The sequence below is a fragment of the Lissotriton vulgaris genome, chromosome 10, assembly GCF_964263255.1.
Source record: "Lissotriton vulgaris chromosome 10, aLisVul1.2, whole genome shotgun sequence".
Classification (NCBI taxonomy): domain Eukaryota; kingdom Metazoa; phylum Chordata; class Amphibia; order Caudata; family Salamandridae; genus Lissotriton; species Lissotriton vulgaris.
The window spans coordinates 946,915,276-946,935,343 of record NC_141698.1 but is presented as its reverse complement, the minus strand read 5'-3'; the positions used below and the strand labels follow the sequence as shown (position 1 = coordinate 946,935,343).

At 43.5% G+C, this 20,068-nt stretch overlaps 1 protein-coding gene across 1 annotated transcript in view; it reads left to right on the top strand.

The window, feature by feature from the left end:
* CASD1 (CAS1 domain sialic acid O acetyltransferase 1) overlaps positions 1–20,068 on the top strand; it is a 163,384-nt gene that overhangs the window by 118,905 nt on the left and 24,411 nt on the right. The window contains exons 15-16 of the mRNA XM_086941948.1: positions 3,324–3,464; positions 12,688–12,765. Of these exons, the coding sequence (XP_086798074.1) occupies positions 3,324–3,464; positions 12,688–12,765 (219 nt within the window). The remainder of the gene's footprint in view (positions 1–3,323; positions 3,465–12,687; positions 12,766–20,068) is intronic.

The following is a 20,068-nucleotide window of genomic DNA, read 5'->3' as shown; positions in this document are numbered from 1 at the left end:
CTACTCTGCACTCTGCACTCACTACTCTGCACTCACTACTCTGCACTCACTACTCTGCACTCTGCACTCACTACTCTGCACTCACTACTCTGCACTCTGCACTCACTACTCTGCACTCTGCACTCACTACTCTGCACTCTGCACTCACTACTCTGCACTCACTACTCTGCACTCACTACTCTGCACTCACTACTCTGCACTCTGCACTCACTACTCTGCACTCTGCACTCACTACTCTGCACTCACTACTCTGCACTCTGCACTCACTACTCTGCACTCACTACTCTGCACTCACTACTCTGCACTCACTACTCTGCACTCACTACTCTGCACTCACTACTCTGCACTCGGCACTCACTACTCTGCACTCGGCACTCACTACTCTGCACTCTGCACTCACTACTCTGCACTCTGCACTCACTACTCTGCACTCTGCACTCTGCACTCACTACTCTGCACTCTGCACTCACTACTCTGCACTCACTACTCTGCACTCACTACTCTGCACTCACTACTCTGCACTCACTACTCTGCACTCACTACTCTGCACTCACTACTCTGCACTCACTAGTCTGCACTCTGCACTCACTACTCTGCACTCTGCACTCACTACTCTGCACTCTGCACTCACTACTCTGCACTCTGCACTCACTACTCTGCACTCACTACTCTGCACTCTGCACTCACTACTCTGCACTCACTACTCTGCACTCACTACTCTGCACTCACTACTCTGCACTCACTACTCTGCACTCACTACTCTGCACTCACTACTCTGCACTCTGCACTCACTACTTTGCACTCTGCACTCACTACTCTGCACTCACTACTCTGCACTCTGCACTCACTACTCTGCACTCACTACTCTGCACTCACTACTCTGCACTCACTACTCTGCACTCACTACTCTGCACTCACTACTCTGCACTCACTACTCTGCACTCACTACTCTGCACTCACTACTCTGCACTCACTACTCTGCACTCTGCACTCACTACTCTGCACTCTGCACTCACTACTCTGCACTCACTACTCTGCACTCTGCACTCACTACTCTGCACTCTGCACTCACTACTCTGCACTCACTACTCTGCACTCACTACTCTGCACTCACTACTCTGCACTCACTACTCTGCATTACCACTCTGCACTCACTACTCTGCACTCACTACTCTGCACTCACTACTCTGCACTCACTACTCTGCACTCACTACTCTGCACTCAGTACTCTGCACTCACTACTCTACACTCACTGCTCTGCACTCACTGCTCTGGTCTCACTGCTCTGCACTCACTGCTCTGCACTCACTACTCTGCACTCACTACTCTGCATTACCACTCTGCACTCACTACTCACTACTCTGCATTACCAGTTGGCTTAAGTTCACTTAAGTTATTAAAGATGAGCAAACAGGAAAGGAAATACCTAGGTACTTCTCATGGTGGCAGCGTGGTGGGGACGCTTGATCAGTTTATTCTTAGGGGACCTCTGTACCGAGCATCTGTTGTCTCTGGTCCAGTTATTAAATAGGAGATCTTCCCTAGGGACTATAGCTACAGCTCGCTCGCCAGCTCATCAAGATGTAATCATTATTATACCATCGACTAATATTGAGGTTGGCGTTGAAGTTCCATATCCCCTTGGAACACTAGAGGATTCCCCAAAATCGCCACTGACCCAAAGTAACATTACAGCCAGCGTCTCTACACGTGCATCTGCCACATCCCCAAATAAAAAAACCTCTACCAAATGATTAACTCTGGAACCGGCAGTAAAAAGGAAGCGGGGAGGAGGACCACAAAGGCCTTGTAGAGCCTTGTAGAGCAAAAGTGGCAAGGTCGAACAAAACCCGTGACAGTGTCTCACCCGAGGAGGGCAGTCCTATAATTAATGCCGATTTGGTTGATGGTGATACCAATTATGCAGCGGGAAATGGTATTAACTCCAACTGTGATTTAGAACAGTGGAAGACATTTGAGAGTATTTTAACTACCTTGCTATCTCCTATTACACAAAAACTAACCAAGATAGAGGAATGTTTGGACAATTACGAATCTCTGGTGAGGTCAAGGTTTGTTGTAAAAAGGGATAACATCTGCAATACACACACACTTGGATCGACAAGCTTTTATACCCAACGAGCTGCAAGCGAAACCTAACGTGGGGCGGGACTGAGAAAACGAAACCTATCGTGGGGCGGGACTTCCGTTTTGTGAAGCCCACGGAGTGCCTGGAGGAGCACCGAGGGAGAGCCCCGCGGTCGGAGGGCCTTTGACCGGTGAGCGGAGCGGGGGGGGGGGGGGGGGGGGGAGAGAGAATGCCTGTATGTCTGCGTGTCCGGAGGGCCTTTGACCGGGGAGCGGAGCGGGGGGGGGGGGGGGGGGAGAGAATGCCTGTATGTCTGCGTGTGTGTGTGCGCGACGGCGGAGGGGTGGGGGGCGGGGTGCGACAACGGAGGGGTGGGGGGGATGCTCGGTGCACGTGTGTGTGTGTGTGTGTATGCATGCGACGCTGGGTTCGCTGTATGTGTGGGTGCGTGCGTGCATGAGCGCTCGTGTGTGTCTGTCGCTGTTTCTGCGCATGCGCGTGTGGTGTAGCTGCTTCCCAGGAGACAGCAGCTGAGCGCGTTCGCGAGCGCGTGGCCAGCGGAAATCGCCTCCTTGAGGCAATGCGCGTGACCAAGGCTGTCTCCTGGGAAGCATCGTCCCTGACATAAGATCTCGGCGGAGACGCGCTTACGCGCGTCTTTTAGCCGAGACCTAAAAAGGGGGGATGTGGGGTTTCTTTCCCAATACATATTTAAAAAATATATAATTCAGCAAAAAACTGGGGATGTTGGTGGGGGCGTCTCCCCTAAATAAGAAAAATAAATAAACTTATTTTAAAAATACACACATATAAAAATACAGCGGGAGGAGGGCAGGTGGGCAAGCAGCACGAGGGAGGTGCAGGCGCACATGGCCTTGGCTGTAGTGCACAGAGGACCTTCATTACCTCTCGAAGGAAAAAAATACTAGCGGGAACCTTGCCACAAGGTATTGTTTCATTATGAGATTTTCTTTGAGACAGCCGTGTTAAAACACAAAATAAAACAAGTGTTAACTAATACATCCTGTAACAAGAATATAGACCTGTTGGCTCTGCCAATGCTTTTTAACTTTTAGAGGGATTTGCTCTCCTGTCAGTGAATCCTTATTTGTATATTTGTTGTGTACTTTATTGTGCTATCTTCCATCTCCAAAAATTAAGTGGTTGCTTGCAATCTTAATCAAACCTTACAGTTTTCCTACCATTGAGTAATGTTTCTTTCTTTCTATTGCAGGCCGTGTTCCATGGGATGCTCTTTGCTTTCTTATACATGGCTTTGCAGAAACGTCAAATACTTTCAGAAGGAAAAGGAGAGCCACTGTTCTCCAGCAATGTTTCCAATATTTTATTATTTTTTTCCGTGCTGTCTTTTTTGGTGAGTATTTGACTCATTTTACATATTTCAATATTTGCACAACTTTATATGTGGATTGCTGTTGTTAACCAGGCCACCCCGCAGTTTAACCGTAACTAACTACAAAGCATGGGCACATATTCCGTCTTTAACCCAAGCCCCTGTAGACCTGGGGAATTCATGGCAAGGTCACATACAGGTCCGGTACCACAGCTATTCTTCTTAGAAACTGAGGGTAGATTGTACACACGTGTCTGAAGCACTGGCTTGAATCAGCTAGCGATATTGTAGCTCCCCTCAAACAGGTTAGGTTAAAGCGCCCTCATGATGCGCAAAGATGGTTTTCTGAGGAACTTAAAGGCATGAAGCTTAAACTTAGGCAGGCTGAGCGCGGCTGGTGACGTGACTATGCCCCTGACAAAAAGTTGGTATTTACGACCCTGCTCAAAGAGTACAAACTTGCTATCTTGCAAGCTAAAACCTCCTACTTTTCTAAGAAGATCTTAGATTCAGCTTCTAAAGCTAAAGACATTTTCTCTATTGTAGAGGAACTCTCGCACCCAGATAGGATCACTATTAAACCCCTCCCTTCTCGGGCACTTTGTTACTCCCTCAATCAGTTTTTTATTGATAAAATTGTTAACATTAAAAATAGTATTTCCTCTCTTGCTCCCTCTGACCTCGCCATTTCTGCTACCATCCCTGCTATCCCTAATTCTCAGCAAATCACTCAAATACCCCCGATCTCGGAGGATGAGTTCTTAGTTTTGCTGAATAAGGTTGCTTCCGGATCCCCCACTGATTGCTGCCCCCCATGTCTTACGAGACGCTTTCACTGCTTGTCCTTTCCCCCCCCCCCCACTGTCACTTCTGAATAACTCACTCAAAGCGGGCCTGGTCCCCAGCTCTTTTAAAATTGCTGAAGTGGTACCCATCCTTAAAAAACCTAATGCTGACCCGTCCCTCTTGAGTAATTTTAATAATAATAATAATACAGAAATTTCTAAAGCGCGAACAGCTACCTCGCAAGGAGGTGTCCCGGCGCTATGTGAGCAGCTCAAAGTAAACTATAAGTAAAGCCGGTGGATCAGATCTTTTGATTAAAAAGCCAAGTTTTTAAATGTTTTCTGAAACCAATCGCTGATGTTGCCGACTGAATGGCAGGCGGTAGGGCAATCCACAACTTTACCGTGTTTGCTGAAAAGGTCCTGCCTCCCAAACGCGCCTTTCTGACTCGTGGGGTGTGTAGCTGGAGTAGGGAGTTTGACCATAAGAGTCTCGCCTGTTCATATCTAGGGAGTCTTGCTTTAAGATAGCTAGGACAGGTGCCATGGAAAGCTCTAAAAGCCAGTGTTAGCGCCTTAAATTTAATTCTGCTTGCCACCGGAAGCCAGTGCATCTCGCGCAAATGCGGAGAGACATGCTGTTTAAAAGGAATATGTTTTATCCGCCTCGCAGCCGCATTCTGCACGGTCTGCAGACGTTGAATCAAATATTTGGGTAGGCCCAAATATAAGCCATTTTCTTCCCATTTCCCTACTTCCCTACCTTAGTAAGATACTTGAGGCCCATGTCACCAACTTTTTGAGTTCATTCATCGAGCGTACGCAGTTCCTCGATTCCCAACAGGCCAGCTTCAGACCCGCCCACTCTACTGAGGCGGTCATTCTTTCAGTGATGGAGGAACTGCGGAGGGGAGCGGACCTTAATATCAGCCAGGCCTTGGTTCTCCTGGATTTGTCGGCCGCCTTTGACACGGTCGACTACGATATTCTGGTCGGCCGTGTCAGGGAGGCCGGCATCCAGGGATCTGACCTTGATTGGGTTCGCTCTTTTTTGAGCAATCGTCACCAGGCTGTCTGGCTCTCCCAGTTCGCCGCCGATAAAGTTGGGTTGACATGTGGCGTCCCACAGGGCTCCTCCCTTTCCCCCCTCCTTTTTAATTTGTACCTTACCCCCCTCATCCGGTCTTTACGAGGTAGTAATGTCACTGCATTTAATTATGCAGACGACATCCAGTTGATCTATGACATCGATCCCTCGGCCCAATCCATCCACAATTTCCAGGCAACGCTGTGTCACATCAGTGACTGGATGGGGGCAAACCATCTCAAAATTAACCCCGATAAGACCGAACTGGTTCTTGTCGGGGGTGCAACCAACCCGTGGTGTCCCAACTTCTGGCCCATCAGCCTGGGTCTCCCCCCTCGCCCTGCTGACTCAGCCAAAAGTTTGATGGTGATCATTTGTAATGATCTTTCGATGAAGCCCCAGATTAATGCTGTGGTCTTCTCCAGCTTCTTTCATTTTTCGGAAAATCCGCAAAGTTGCCCGCTTTCTCACCACAGAGGTCCTCACCCTGACCTTACTGGCTTTGGTAATCTCCAGAATAGATTATGCCAACTCTCTCTATGTTGGTATCCCTGCCTACCAGCTGAATCGATTGCAGCTGGTTCAGAACCAGGCTGCTCGGCTAATCTTCCGCCAGCCTAGGCATCAGCATGTTCACCCCCTGTTAAAGTCACTTCACTGGCTCCCTGTAGCCGAGCGCTGCAATTTTAAATTAGGCTGCACCATTTTCAAGGCCCTGGCTGGCCTTGGCCCGTCATCCATCTCCTCTCTACTTCACCATTATGCTCCTCCCCGCTACCTCCGTTCTTCTCATCTGGCCTTACTCAAGACACCTGTCTCCAAACGCAAGAAACACAGTGGGCTTAAATTCTCGTTTCTTGCTCCATCTTTCTGGAATGCCCTCCCCTTAGAATGCAGGCTCACTACTTCCTATACTCATTTTAGATCTGTTCTTAAAACCCATCTGTTCCGTAGAGCACACAACTAGGTCTTCCTCTATTCTATCTCTCGCTCTGACAGTTCCTTCTGTCTCCTTTCTGCTCACAACGCCAAGAAACCGTTAGGTGCGCTTTACAAGAACCTTTACATAATTTAACATAACATAACATTTGTATTGCAATACCTGCTTCTCTGCTTTGATGGAAAGTTATCGTCGACATCTGCAATCCTTCTCTGATCTTTAGTGATATAAGTGAAATTAAGTGCTCTCCTATGTTCCTATACAATTAGGAGGCAAGTCATGTAAACTGCTTTGATTGCACAGCCTCGGGTATATACGACTGTCTGAAGTTTTATTTTTTCTTACACAGCTGTCTTTCTTTACATTATGCCTGTCTTTCATTTAAGTTTGCAGCTCAATTTTTCAATGTTACTTTATTTTGTGCTTAATAGTTTCATCCATTTTATTGCTGATTTTCAGAATAGTTTACATTCTCAAAACGACCTATTAAAACTTATGAAATCACATAAAAGTGCAAAATAATTTGACATTTAAAAGTAAAAAGGTAGAAATGCAGTCAGTATTAGAAGTCTTGATAGATCAAGGATTGGCCACTTCAAAACCTAGTCTTTTACACACAGCAAAATAAATCTCGGAATTCCCTGCCTTTACAAGTCGACTTTCCTGTCAAAATCTGCCTCATTTTTATTTTTTAGTTATGGCGTTGCCCAAGACTTTTTGATTTCCGTAAAATTACAACGTACAATATATTTATTTAAAGGGTCTAACAGCCAGCCCTCGTTATCCATTTTCTTCCCCCCACTACAGCATTGGGCAAGGATTGTGTCCACCATAAAGTAGTTTCCTTTAAGTGCCAGGGACTAAAATAATAATGTGTCCTTTTTGAGACAAAATATTTGTTGTTGTTGCTTTTAATCATTTTTTTTAAGATTGATGATGGTTCATCAGCTTTCTCAACAATAAAAGTTTACAGAAACAACTAGCATTAACAACGACATACCTATTGGCTTTGCCAATGCCTGTTCTAGTTTGTAATTTCTGTGATTCTTCCTTCTTTCCTTGTGCTTCTCATTTTTTTGATTACTGGGTTCAACATTTTATTATTTAGCAATTGTTGTCTATGGAATTCTTTTATCATTTCTTCGGATATCTCCTGTCATTCTGTGTTCCTCTTCTCCTAATGGCACAGCTGGTTACACATTAAAATAAATGTGTTTGCAATTTGGCAATGCTAAAACAGCCTTTATATAGGGTCTGTATAACATATTAGTTAGCTAAGAGTTGTCACCTCCTTGTCAGATGACTATTTGTCATTACTCTGCTTGACTTTGAGCCATCCACTGCAGAGATGCTAGATGTGAAGTTCTCATAATTGAAGAGAATGTACCAAGAAATTCAAAGTCTCAAGACATTTGCTACACCCAAGATCTGTCTGTAGTTTCTGGAAGACAGCCTTCCACTGAGATGGAAATCTGTGGTGTGGAAGGGGGCGTTTCCCTGCCACCGTATATGAACATAAGGCAAAGAACCTATCTAAAGCCCTTCTGCTGTATGCCGGAGACCTAAGCTTCCTATTTTACGAGTAACTGCTTCTTTTGAACTAAAAGGAGGCATTAATGTTTCTGAATCTATGTGGGTGGAATGTCATTTCTCCATTGAATAGGTGTTTCCCTTTTAGAGACCACTTGTGATTCTTTCTCTTTTTCTCAGTTTATACATAGTGACTGTTTAATGTTCTAGTGAGAGCTTCTCATTGAATGGATTTCTAATTAGCACATGGAAAGTATTGTGGTTTTTATCTGCCTTTAATCTGAGGCATTTAGAACAGCATCTATATTTTTGTCATTTATTTCCGTCCGGTCTTACTGCACCACTCTTATTCCTCGTTGAAGTCCAACCAAAATAATACCACTGACTGACACTTTGTTTGAAAACTCTCATCATAAAGCTGTGTAGTAGTGTCTGTTGTAGAGATAAATGTATCCATCAGCCACCACCAGATGAAACCAACAGATATCTGGTTCTCTAGCATGGGCCCTCTTATTCATAACCTCAGAATTATTTGCTGCTGCCAGGGAGGATCTAGGAAAGAGAGAACATAAAAAAATATAATAATTTTCCGCCTGTTAGGATTATTCTCCATCCTGGGAAGTTGCAGGTACAACTATGGGCTAACCAGGTTAAGAGAGTAGGTGTTACTGCTAAGTAGGATTCTAAGAACTAGGTGGGGTCACTGGATGATCAGTCGAGGCACACCTCAAAGAAGTGTTGTAGGGTCAGGATGCAAGGCAGGTTAAGGTTTAAGGCAACATACTGACAGTAAGGTTGTGAATGTCCTGAAAGAGTTTCAAAAACGCAGCACTTCAGCAATACCTCAAAATATATAAATACATGTACTTTCTGAAAAAATAATTGAATCATATTGTAAAATATCCACAAAGCTAACACAGATTGAAAAGGTACTATTTCACAATACATTGTTAAACCAGTGCCAGTGGTCCCCTGTACATAAATATTATGTTTTTTTCATGAACACTAATCAATGACCAAAGTTCTGAAATTGAAAACACATCAGAGCAATACACTTTTTTGAACGTTTGACTCGTTCACGCAGTGTCCAAGCATACTCTTTGCGATATTTACCTGATTGTAAATGCAGCACTGCTAAGTGGGGTCTTGCAGTCCAACCCCACTACTGAAATCCTTTGTACCTAGTTTGTAGACCTTTACAGCTTGTAGTCCTGACTTCCAACCCAGAACACTGTCTGAAAAAAAAATATACCTGGCCAATCTACACAGCATATCTTTAACTTGTCAGATGAGTTACTATAACCATAAAGCAAAGGTTATTAAAGGCAGTAAATCAGCAGCTGTTCACTATAGTGATTTGTTGAACCAGTGAAGGGAAGCTAATAGCGTTTTGACTCACGACAACAGAGTGTTAGTCCCCAGACACAAAGGAGTCCTCTGGACCACACATGCCTCTCTTGCAACATATAGCTCTTAAGCCAGCCATGTGCTAGACCATTCCAAAAGCAGCAGCAAGGTCCATGAAGAACATCCCAAGAAACGGTTGTACGACGGTACAACGCTGGTAAATACATCGCATGCATTTGACTCGCATTTTTTATCCCGCATGTTTTTACCATGATTATGCATTTACATCGCATGCCAATACCACACATTGTTTTTATATTTAAAAACAATGTATTTGTGGGGGAAGACCCCCCACCCCTCTCAACTTACCTTAAATTCGAGGTATTGGTATGCGATGAAATTGCATAATCACTGTAAAAAAATGCGAGGCAAATGCATGCGATGTATTTACCTTGTTGTAAATGCTGTTTCCCCAAGAAACAGTTGAGACAGATGGAGTGTGCACATTATGGAAATACTCCACCTCCCCTTGCAAATGTAGCTTCTTGAGGCACTCCATTCCTGAACTATGGAAAGGGCTATAGACTGCTTCAGTGGATCATGTGTCTTCCAAGTAGACAAGGTCAGAAGCAGCGCATGCCAACATAACATCATCACAATTGTGTGGCCACTGCCTCTGTGCAGGAGTCCAGATACAACCTCAATCAAGGGGGTTGCTCTAGCAGGAAACCTTGTGTATTTTTTCTAGATGGAAATGGTACTGAAACAGTTGGAAAAAAGAAAAAGTGGGGAATTGGGTTTCCCTAAATTCCATCCTGTAACCATCCTCCATATCGCAACTGCCATTCTCCCAAAAGTAAAGATGGTTGTGCTCAGCAAAGTGTCTCCTTTTTCCTTTTCTCTTCTTAGTGATTAAGTAGGCTCATTTGATTATTTCAGACAGTGTTGTCAAGATGTCTGGCGAAGATGAGCTCTCCAGCTACCTGTACTACATGCCTCCTGGTTATGACATTCCTGATTGCAGACAATTCGCTCTATCCAGACTCGACTATGGGAACGCCACCCTCACTGGTACAACAAAATCTCACCTAGTTCCCCTCAAAACGACTCTTAACGCAACAGCTAGAATGGTCACTGTAATCAGGAAATAAGACTTAATTTCACCAGCACTCAGAGAACTAAAATGGCTCCCAGTCGAATTGCGTGCCAGTTTCAGAACTGCCTGCTTCACACACAAGCCTTGCACACAGGAAAAGATGAGTATTGGGCTGCTAAACTCAAGAGGGCTGGTCAGACAAGGAACCTCAAGAGCTCCAGCACCCTCCTACTTATCCCTATGAAAACTTGTTAATGAAAAACTGCCGCACGGTCCTTCGCTGGAAACGTGCCCAAAATCTGGAATGCCATCCCAGTCGGTATCTGAACTATCTCGTCTTTTACAAATTTAAAAAACACCTAAAAGTCCTTTTCCTCAACCGCTCCCTCCCGAATAGATAGCCGCCATCTAAACACAAATCCCTGCTTGTCTCTCCCAAACATTGTAGCTCTAAGACTTTCCCCCTCCCTGCTATTTGACCCGAACTTCTCCTTCCAATCCTCCCCACCCCCCCCACACCTCAAGTGGTTCAACCCCAAGACAACGTGCACCTTCTGAGGTTATCTCAGCACTCGCGGACTACCTCAATGCTGCTCAGCACACTTGGACTTCTGAACCTATATGTAGAATACTGCTTTATTATATGAATCTTGCTCAAAAACTGTTGTGAAGCGCTCCGATACCCTCGGGTCAGTCTAGCGCTATATAAAACTCCTTAATAAATAAATAAATATTCACAAAACAGCATTCTAAGGCCTCTAAGCCTTCTGCCTCATCCAGACACTTACAGACCCAGCAATAGGCCTAATAGGAAATAGCGATGCCAAGAAAGGACCCTTTTGTTGCCTCTGTTAACACAGGTGTCATCCTTAATCACTTATCAAAGTTCTGTTAAATATTCCTTGTACTAGAGCTGAGGGCTGAAACTTTGTCAATATTGACAGTTATTTCGTGAGAAAAGAACACCCCCCTTTTGTTATAGAGCTTCCTGTACCAAGCTGTTCAGTGACGGTATCCTCCATTACAACTTTGTGCTCTTTTCAGTACTAATACTACGGTTTCCTTACTCACAAGGCATCATCTTCTCACAGCAGTCTTTCTGTCTGTACAACCAGTCACAACTCTCACGATAGCTCCTCAAAAGAAGTCCTGCACACTTAAGTTGCTGATGCCATCGCCTTTATCTATCCCTATTTATTCCTAAATTCTTAGCCTTATTTGTACTGGCTAGGAATATCTGGTGTCTGTAAGAGACCCACATGTACATTGAATTAATGAATTGTCACCCAAGCTGTAAGTTTGCCTGGCTTTACTTTTATCCCCACCTCTCATTCCACTCACGTTCTGGATCAATAGTTTATTTCTAGGCAATGGACACTAATGTTACAGCCTGCAGGCAGGGCTCCCACATGGTTTGCAATTTTGCAATGTCATTTTCCCATCTTTACCTCACCAATTACACCTCTTGTTGTTGGCACAGGGCAGATGGCCCGCAGATAAATCTAGAGTCCTATGAAAAATGTTTACCCTTTAAATCAATTCTTAACACTCAGCCCTATGTCAAGTCATACAGTATGGTATGTACTTAGTTAGACCTGTCTGCCGACATTGATCTCTGCTCCAAAAACCGCAAAGCTACTATTAATTCATAAATTGTATTTCCACAAATCAAACACTTTGCTCTTTTGCTCTGGAATACCCACTTAATTGAAATAAGGACATTGACCACAATTAGCATGTTGATCTAGGTCCTCATAAAACAGTTACTCTAGAAGGAATCTTCAGTACTGTGACTCAGCATCATGCACCCACTCATGACATAGTTGCCATGTGAACAACAATCAATCCCAAGTTACAGGGTCAAAACCTGGTCTCGGAAGTGGCATGTAATCCACTATGTTGCACTGTCGCACAGTTCGCTGCTTCTAGTCCCGTCTCTTAACTTTTTCTGTCTTCCCTCATTAATTTTGTTTCCAACAAAGATTGAAGATCTCATCTGACATAAACAGTCTTTTTATTCAGATTTTGTTTTTGATTTTTGGGCTAGACGACTGACAGTACAAGAAAATACAGTCTAAATCTAATTTGGATAGCCTATACATGTCCTAACTCTCGTGTGAGAGCAAGAAGCAATGGCAGGTAAAGTAGGGTGCACTGGCATCATCCATAGATATTTTGCTTGGAAAGTGGATGTCTTCATTGTCCGAATTCTGTATGCAAATGTGAGAATTTCTTGTGGGAAGATGTATTGTAATGTGACAAGTAAGTCTTTCATCTTGAACAACCATGAACATCATAAACAAATGTAAAGGAGCTTTTTAATTGTCATGAAGGGCATGTCTTATCTTTAATTGTTAATTCCTACATTCCATACTATTGAGTGTCCACTTTCTAGTTAAATATCAGTGTAATTTTTCACATGGTTTCAGACTGGTGATTATCATATTATCTTTTTTCAGACCTACTCTATTTGGGCAAGCAGCTGTAAAAACAAAAACGAATGTAATGAGATGCATCCTTCTGTGTCCGTGGTGCAGGTAACTATTGTCATGTGAAAATTTGATGCCCTGTAATGTTAGTGATTATTTGAATATACCCAGTTTCCTAGTCTGTTGTGACTGCCTAGCTCCCTTTTAAGTTCACTGTTTACCTCAAGTTTCACACTTGCAGCATGGAAGCTACATGTGCCTTCTCAATGTGTCACTGTAGGAAATTGGATTGTTTTTTGGTGTGGGTGACTACCCACCTCCAGGAACAATCACAACCCTTGTCAGGGTGTAACGTCATTTACATTTACATTTACATTTATTTCACTTGTAAAGCGCGTAATTCACCCGAAGGTCTCAGAGCGCTAGGAGCAGACAAGATCCTTGGATTCAGCAGATTCAGAGGAGTTTGAGGGTTGGGATACTAAGGGTTAAAGAGGCAGGTTTTGAGCAGTTTCCGAAATCTGACGTGATCTGGCTCTTCTCTCAAAGGTGTGGGGAGGGAGTTCCATGCTTCTGGGGCGGTTTTGCTGAAGGCTCGGTCCCCGTTCCTAACCGTTCGGACTCTGGGAACGGATAAGAGGGCTTTAGTAGAGGAGCGTAGTGTCCTAAGTGGGATATGGGCCTTAAGTTTCCTTTCTAGGTAAACTGGTCCATGTCCATTTACTGCCTTATGAACCAGACAGCAGAGTTTGAATTTTATGCGTTTCTTAACGGGGAGCCAGTGCAACGTTCTGAGACAAGCTGCTGACGGGGTTCGCGGAGGAAGGTCTAGTACTAGCCTTGCAGCCGTGTTTTGAAGAACCTGAAGTCGGTTTAGTAGTGACTGATTGATGGCTGAGAACAGTGCGTTTCCATAGTCCATCCTGTTTATAACCAGCCCTTGAACTAGGGGCATGCGTGCTGAGAGCGGGATCCATTTAAAGATCTTCCTCAGACTGCGTATCTGGCCATAGCTACTTCCAACTAATTTTTTTATGTGTTCAGACATAGTGAGCTTGTTATCTAGGATTACACCCAGGTTCCTGATGTATGGTTTGGGGGCAGGGCACATGCCCAGGGCGTCAGGCCACCAGTCCGGTGACCAGATTTGGTCAGCTTTGCCAAAGAGCATGACTTCGGTCTTCCCTGCGTTCATCATGAGGTAGTTTCTAGTCATCCACTCTTGTATATTAATCATACAGTTTTTGAACCTAAATTTAGCATCTTCATAGTTTTGGCTGATGGTGACGAGAATTTGGGTATCGTCAGCATAGGATATTGTCCCCAAACCGCATTCTCTAATGATCTTGGCCAGAGGGGAAACATAAATATTGAAAAGGGTCGGGCTTAAAATAGATCCCTGTGGGACTCCTTTATCATTTTTATAGGAGATAGAGGTGTGGTCACCGATTTGGACCCTTGATCGTCTATTTTCAAGATAGCTTGATATCCATTTAAGAGCGTTTCCTTCGACACCAATCTCGACAAGGCGCTCCAACAGTATGCGATGCGAGATGGTGTCGAAGGCCGCAGATAAATCCAGTAATATCAGGATGGCTGATTTTTTTGAGTCTAGGGATAGCCTGATATTATCCACTACCTCCAGCAGGGCTGTTTCGGTGCTGTGGAATGCCCTGAAACCGGATTGGGATGGATCAAGGAGTTTATTTGATTCCAAGTGGGCAACAAGTTGTTTATTTATTAGAGTCTCCATGACTTTCCCAAAGAGTGGCAGAAGGGAGATAGGCCTATAGTTTGTAAATTGATCAGGATCAGCGTTTGGTTTCTTCAGAATGGGCCTGATTATAGCTTTTTTCCAATGGTCAGGGACAGCACAATGTTGTATTGACTGATTAAAAATATTTGTCAAGGTAGGGATCAAAACTGGGGAGATTTTATGTAAGACTTGTGGCGAAGCAGGGTCGCCCGGTGCTCCAGATTTCATTTTCAGCAGTGCGTGATTTACGTCCTGCTCAGTCAAGGGCGAGAACAGTTTCAACGTGTTATCATGGCTGTTATGAGAGGTTTGCCTTTCAATGGGAGGAGTGCTGGCCTCAACCTCAGTTGTTTGCTTAGGAAATCGTTCATGAATTTCGGTTATTTTATCATGAAAGTAGGAGGCCACAGAATCGACCCATGTTTTGGAGTCAGGAAGCGCCTGTTGAGCACCTGGGGGTGTGGTAAACTCCTTCACAATATTAAATAGTTCTCGTTGCGAATTTGCTGCTAGGGCAATCCTGTTTCCCAGATAGACTTTTTTAGCCTCAGCAATGTCCTGCATATACTGTCTATGAGCCGCTTTGTATAAGTGTCTATCTTGAGCGCTTTTTGTCTGTCTCCATTTTCGCTCTGCCAGCCTAGTAGCGCATTTTCTTTGTTTGAGTTCCGGTGTAAACCATAGAGAGTTATTTCTTGGAGGTTTAGAAGTGCGCATAGGCGCTATCTCATCAAGTGCAGTGGTAATGGCTGATTCAAATTCCACGGCGGTTTGGCTAAGATTGGTACATTGGGCAGTAGAGGGCGGGGAAAAGGATTCGCTAAAGGCAGGTATGGTGATTTTATTCCATGGCCTGGTTTTTTTCATTTTTGTTGGGCGGGTCATCGGAATCTGAGATCCGCTTATAGCGAAATTTATGATGTAATGATCTGTCCAAAAGACTAAGTCGCTTTGAGTAATCGTAACTTTAGGGGAATTTGTACAAATGAGATCAAGAGTGTGTCCAGCTATGTGAGTTGGACCTGTGGGGAGTTGACAGAGTTGTAGGGCTTCTAAATTGGTGGTTAGGTCTATAGTGCAAGGATCAGTGGTAAGTTCAAGGTGGTAATTTACGTCTCCCAGAAGGATGAAATTCTTTGTAGTTAGAGCATAAGGTGCTATGGCTTCTACTAATTTCTCAGAGAAGTTAGTTTTAGAGCCGGGAGGTCTGTAAATGAGAGCCACCTTCCATGCTTCTTTGTTGTTCACTGTTATCGTGGCTAAAAGCAGCTCTCCCCAGCATTCGAGATGAGTCGTTTATATGAATTTTATGGCTGAATCATAGATTATTGCTGTCATAGTCACTAAGTTTTCCTGAGCTCAACACGAGCTGTGGGACCGAGCATGCAGGCTTAACATGGAGGCAATGTGTGAAGTATTTCTATCGTTCCAAAACAGTAGTCAAGTTAAAATGCAAAACAATAAAAATCCCAAACATAATTAGAAAAATAGAATAAAATTTAATAACGAAAGGGACACAAAAATGACAAGAATCCAACAAGGGGATCCAGAAATATGAATTATTTTAAATATGTTGGAATACTGCCAAAATGCATAAAGTGCCAATGATAGTGGTCATGGTCGACCCGGACCCGGTGTAATTTGATACTTAGCGCAGTGGAGCCCGGTTTAGACACACCAACCAGGTTTGTCCTGGTCAAAGATTTTACCTTCTGAATATAGTTCTTTATGTCTCAAACCACCACAGGAATTTAAAGCCCCAAAGAACCTAAAGGGTGACACTTGGAGAGTCAAAGGGTGTCAGACAGAGGGCAACAGTAGGGCCTTGCCTCGGTCCAGCTGCAATTAGTCAGCATGGCAGTTACAGGAAAGACCTCTTGTCGCTTTTTGTATCCCTGCTTGAACAGATCATGAGACTTGTGACCCTTGAAGGCCACTTTTTTGTGTTTTTTTGTTTTGTTCTGGGTACAAGCGAGAGCAGGTTCAGTCTTGAAGGGCTCAGACGGAAGGTTCATTCTCTTCTGATCTTCCAAGAGTGTTTTGTAGTGGGTTCCTGGAGATGCCACCTTTATGCTGGCTCTAGCTAGTGGGTGGGAATGACTCCTGGGTATGACCTAACCAGTAAGATATAGGTTCCTGGGGCCACCCCTAGATACTTTGGTCATTTTCAAGATTGTAAAAGTCTTCCAAGAGTGTTCTGTAGTGGGTTCCTGGAGATGCCATCTTTATGCTGGCACTAGCTAGTGGGTGGGAATGACTCCGGGGTATGACCTAACCAGTAGGATAAAGGTTCCTGGGGCCACCCCTAGACACTTTGGTCATTTTCAAGATGGTATAAGTTTTCAGTCAAAATAAACTTGGGGGGGGGGGGGGGGTGAGTGTTGTGTGTTGTGTCTGTATATATCTGTGGAGGGCGTACTATCATAGTCCTAATGTCCTCCCACATCTAACACCAACATCTTTTTTTACGGCTCCCACTCTACCCTCAAAAATCCCAGCGACTGAAGTCTGGTAGAACAAAAGTGGGGTTTTCAGACAAAAAAGCAGGGGATATACAGGGATTCTTTTGACATCCTCTTTCCCTTCCTTTAAAGTGTGGGCCAAATGCTGTCTGTAAAACCCAAAGACAGAATTCTGGTGGAACAAAGCAAGGCCTTCAGCAACCAGACTGTGGTAACATGGGAATCAACTTGGCATCCTGTTCTCTGCCCTTCAAATGACCCCCCACTCCCTCTCCCCCCCAAAGTTTTATATGTAAATCCAGAAGTCCTGTCAAGTAGGTTTTTCCACTGTAATGTGAAAAGATATTCTCACAACCCTATCATGCATATTTTGGGTGATTCAGAAGAGTCATCTCTGTCCATTAAGATCAGCCTATATTTTACTTTTATTTCACATCTTTTTCACACCTATTCAAATGCTTATACCTGGCTGGCAGAAGTTGGAGTGCAAATGTAAATTTTGCCTCCAGGAACTTCAGGCAGGGAAAAAGTACATTTATTACAAATACGATTTCAGCATTGAATTGGATTTTAATAACTATTAAAAATAGCTGTAAAATTATGTTTCTAGTTTGTCTTATTTCCAAGATAGAATATTCATATTTTAATCTGGTTTTCTTCATAGGACAGCTAGGCCTGCCCCTCTTAAAAATAGATGTTGAGTGTTAGTGTAAGGACTTTAACAATAAGTTTCTGCATGTCTTACTTATAAATACCAAGCATCCTGCCTTGTGGGCTACAAGGCCTACGTAGGGGTGACTTGTTAATATTCAAAAGGGAAGTTTTGACCTGTCAAAATGGTCAAATTGCAGTTTTTACACTGCTACAGTCAGACTACACAGGCTAGGCCTGAAGCCATGTTTGCACTACCACTGTAGTGAATGGCACAATATGTGGTGCTGTCCTCTCGTGGTATATATGTTCCAAGCCCTGGGCACAGTTTGTACAATATACTAGAGCCTATAGGTAAGTTAAATATACTACTTAGGATAATGCCAATTTGACTATGTATAAAGTAGTAGCACAGGCACTTTACTGCTGGTTAACAGTCGTAAAGTACACAGAATGTTAACACCTGCTAAAATATAGTCTACCAGAAGGCAGAAAATCTGTGGCTGCCAATCAGAAAAGGTAGACTTTCTACAGTCCCTGATTGAAGAAAAAAAGACGTGGCACAAAAAATACCCCCAGACAGACAGGATATCTAAAGTAGAGAATTGTTGGGGAACCTGGCAGTCAATCCTGGAGAATAGTAGATGTGGGCAGAATTCTACAGTAGCAGGATTCCAGTTGACGAAGCAAGAATTTCCAGAGGTGAAGCAGGAAAACAGAAAACCAGGTGTGAGTAAACAAGAGGGAAACCTACCACCAAAGTTACTGGAGTGTTTGCGATACATGTTATTGAGAGTTACAGCTCATTTTTATATGCTGAACTGGGAAGAAGGTTGAAGAGGAAGTCACACGTGACATACAGGAAGTAGTGCCCCCATGATAAGTTGTGTTATGGCAGCATTTCAGACTGCAGAAATTACCATGATGTTTTGGGAGGAACCAAACAAGCTTCTTCCTGTTTCTTCCAAGAACATTTGAATAGGAGACATCTTGTGAAAGAAGAATTTTACTAAATGGGCTGAACAGAAAATTCTGAGAATTTGTTGAAAGCTGAGTTAGAGGTAAGGGGTCAGCTATTATGAGGTCTACCACCCTTGGAGGTGGAAGAATGTACAGAGACTGTCAAGAGTGACTTCCAGAGAAAGGCAGTGCACGTGCTGAGACAAACCTAAGCATATTCCTCTTAAAAAGTTCCTAGGGCTGGGAGACTGCTCCAGTCTGCCGATCCGCATTGGCTGAGCAGCGTAATAGCCAGGCCCTGCAGCTAACTCCCACTGGAAATCTAGTGCCTCATTAAAAAACAAGAAAGTCACTGAAAAACACAGGTACAAATTGAGCTATGGTTCTGACTCAAACATGCCACTGGAATTTGCCGCTTATGGTATGCCAAGCACACATTGCATGTCATAACTCGTGATTCCTGCCTTGGAGAAAGCACAAAACAACCATTTTAGAATGGCACAGAAAAAAAAGGCTGATACCATGAGCAAAGTATTATAACGTGTGTTATGTGCGTTACATACCATAACTGGCCAGTTTCAGTTGTTTTGCATATTTGAGCCAGACCCATAACACAGTTTTTAACTGTGGAACCTTAGGTCATACAAACTTTCCGTAGGTTTTGTTTTTCCTTTTTACTTAAATAATGCATTTCTTTTTAAAGAGATGTAGTTCACATTGTTTTCCATATTGCAAAGGTCATGGTGCTCAGTAAGTCTGTTTCTAGAAAACCTACCCAAGCACTCCTTTCAATCAGACTAGGCGAATCCAGCTACATTGAGTTTATAAACAATATGAGAAACTTCCTTGGGTAAATATTTAGAGCAAAACATTTTTTAAGATTTCATCAGAACAAAATTATTTTCAAGATTGCATGAAACCTGAACTTACCTAAACATACTTCCGTGTGATGCATTTTGGAACAACCATATAAATAGATGCTCATTTTGATAACTGACTTTCACTGATACTTTTGTGTTGCATGTGTATAGATGTGGTGTGGTTAATGGAGTGTACATGAGCAGTTTCAGTCGTACATTAGTGACACAGTGAAAGTTGCTGTGTAGGCAGGGGCCCGACCTCTGGGACATCAACACAGAATGGCCAAACCATGCTGTAAAAGTAGGGTGGCACCGAAATTGCAGCGGTGTAGCTTTGGGCAATGATTAAGACCAATGCAGTGAAATGAGTCATTAAAAATAACATCATTGTTAGATAATATTTGATTTCACTAAATGTATGCCACGTGGGCATGTTTTGAAATTAAAATCATCCTTTGGCATATCTATCTTAGAGTCTGTGTGTGTCTGTGTGTGTGTGTGTGTATGTCTATCACTTGTCAATCCTACTAAATCGACAAATCCAAGATCGAAGTAGGCACAGACTCCTTTCACAGTGCGTTTTAATTATAATTTACTTGATCTTTTTGTTCTTTAAATCTTATTGTGCATAATGCATGCCCATGACTCGTTTAGACCGTTCCTGCACGGTCTTGATCACATGACACGATGCGATTTCTGGCGTCGTATTTAAGCCTACTCAC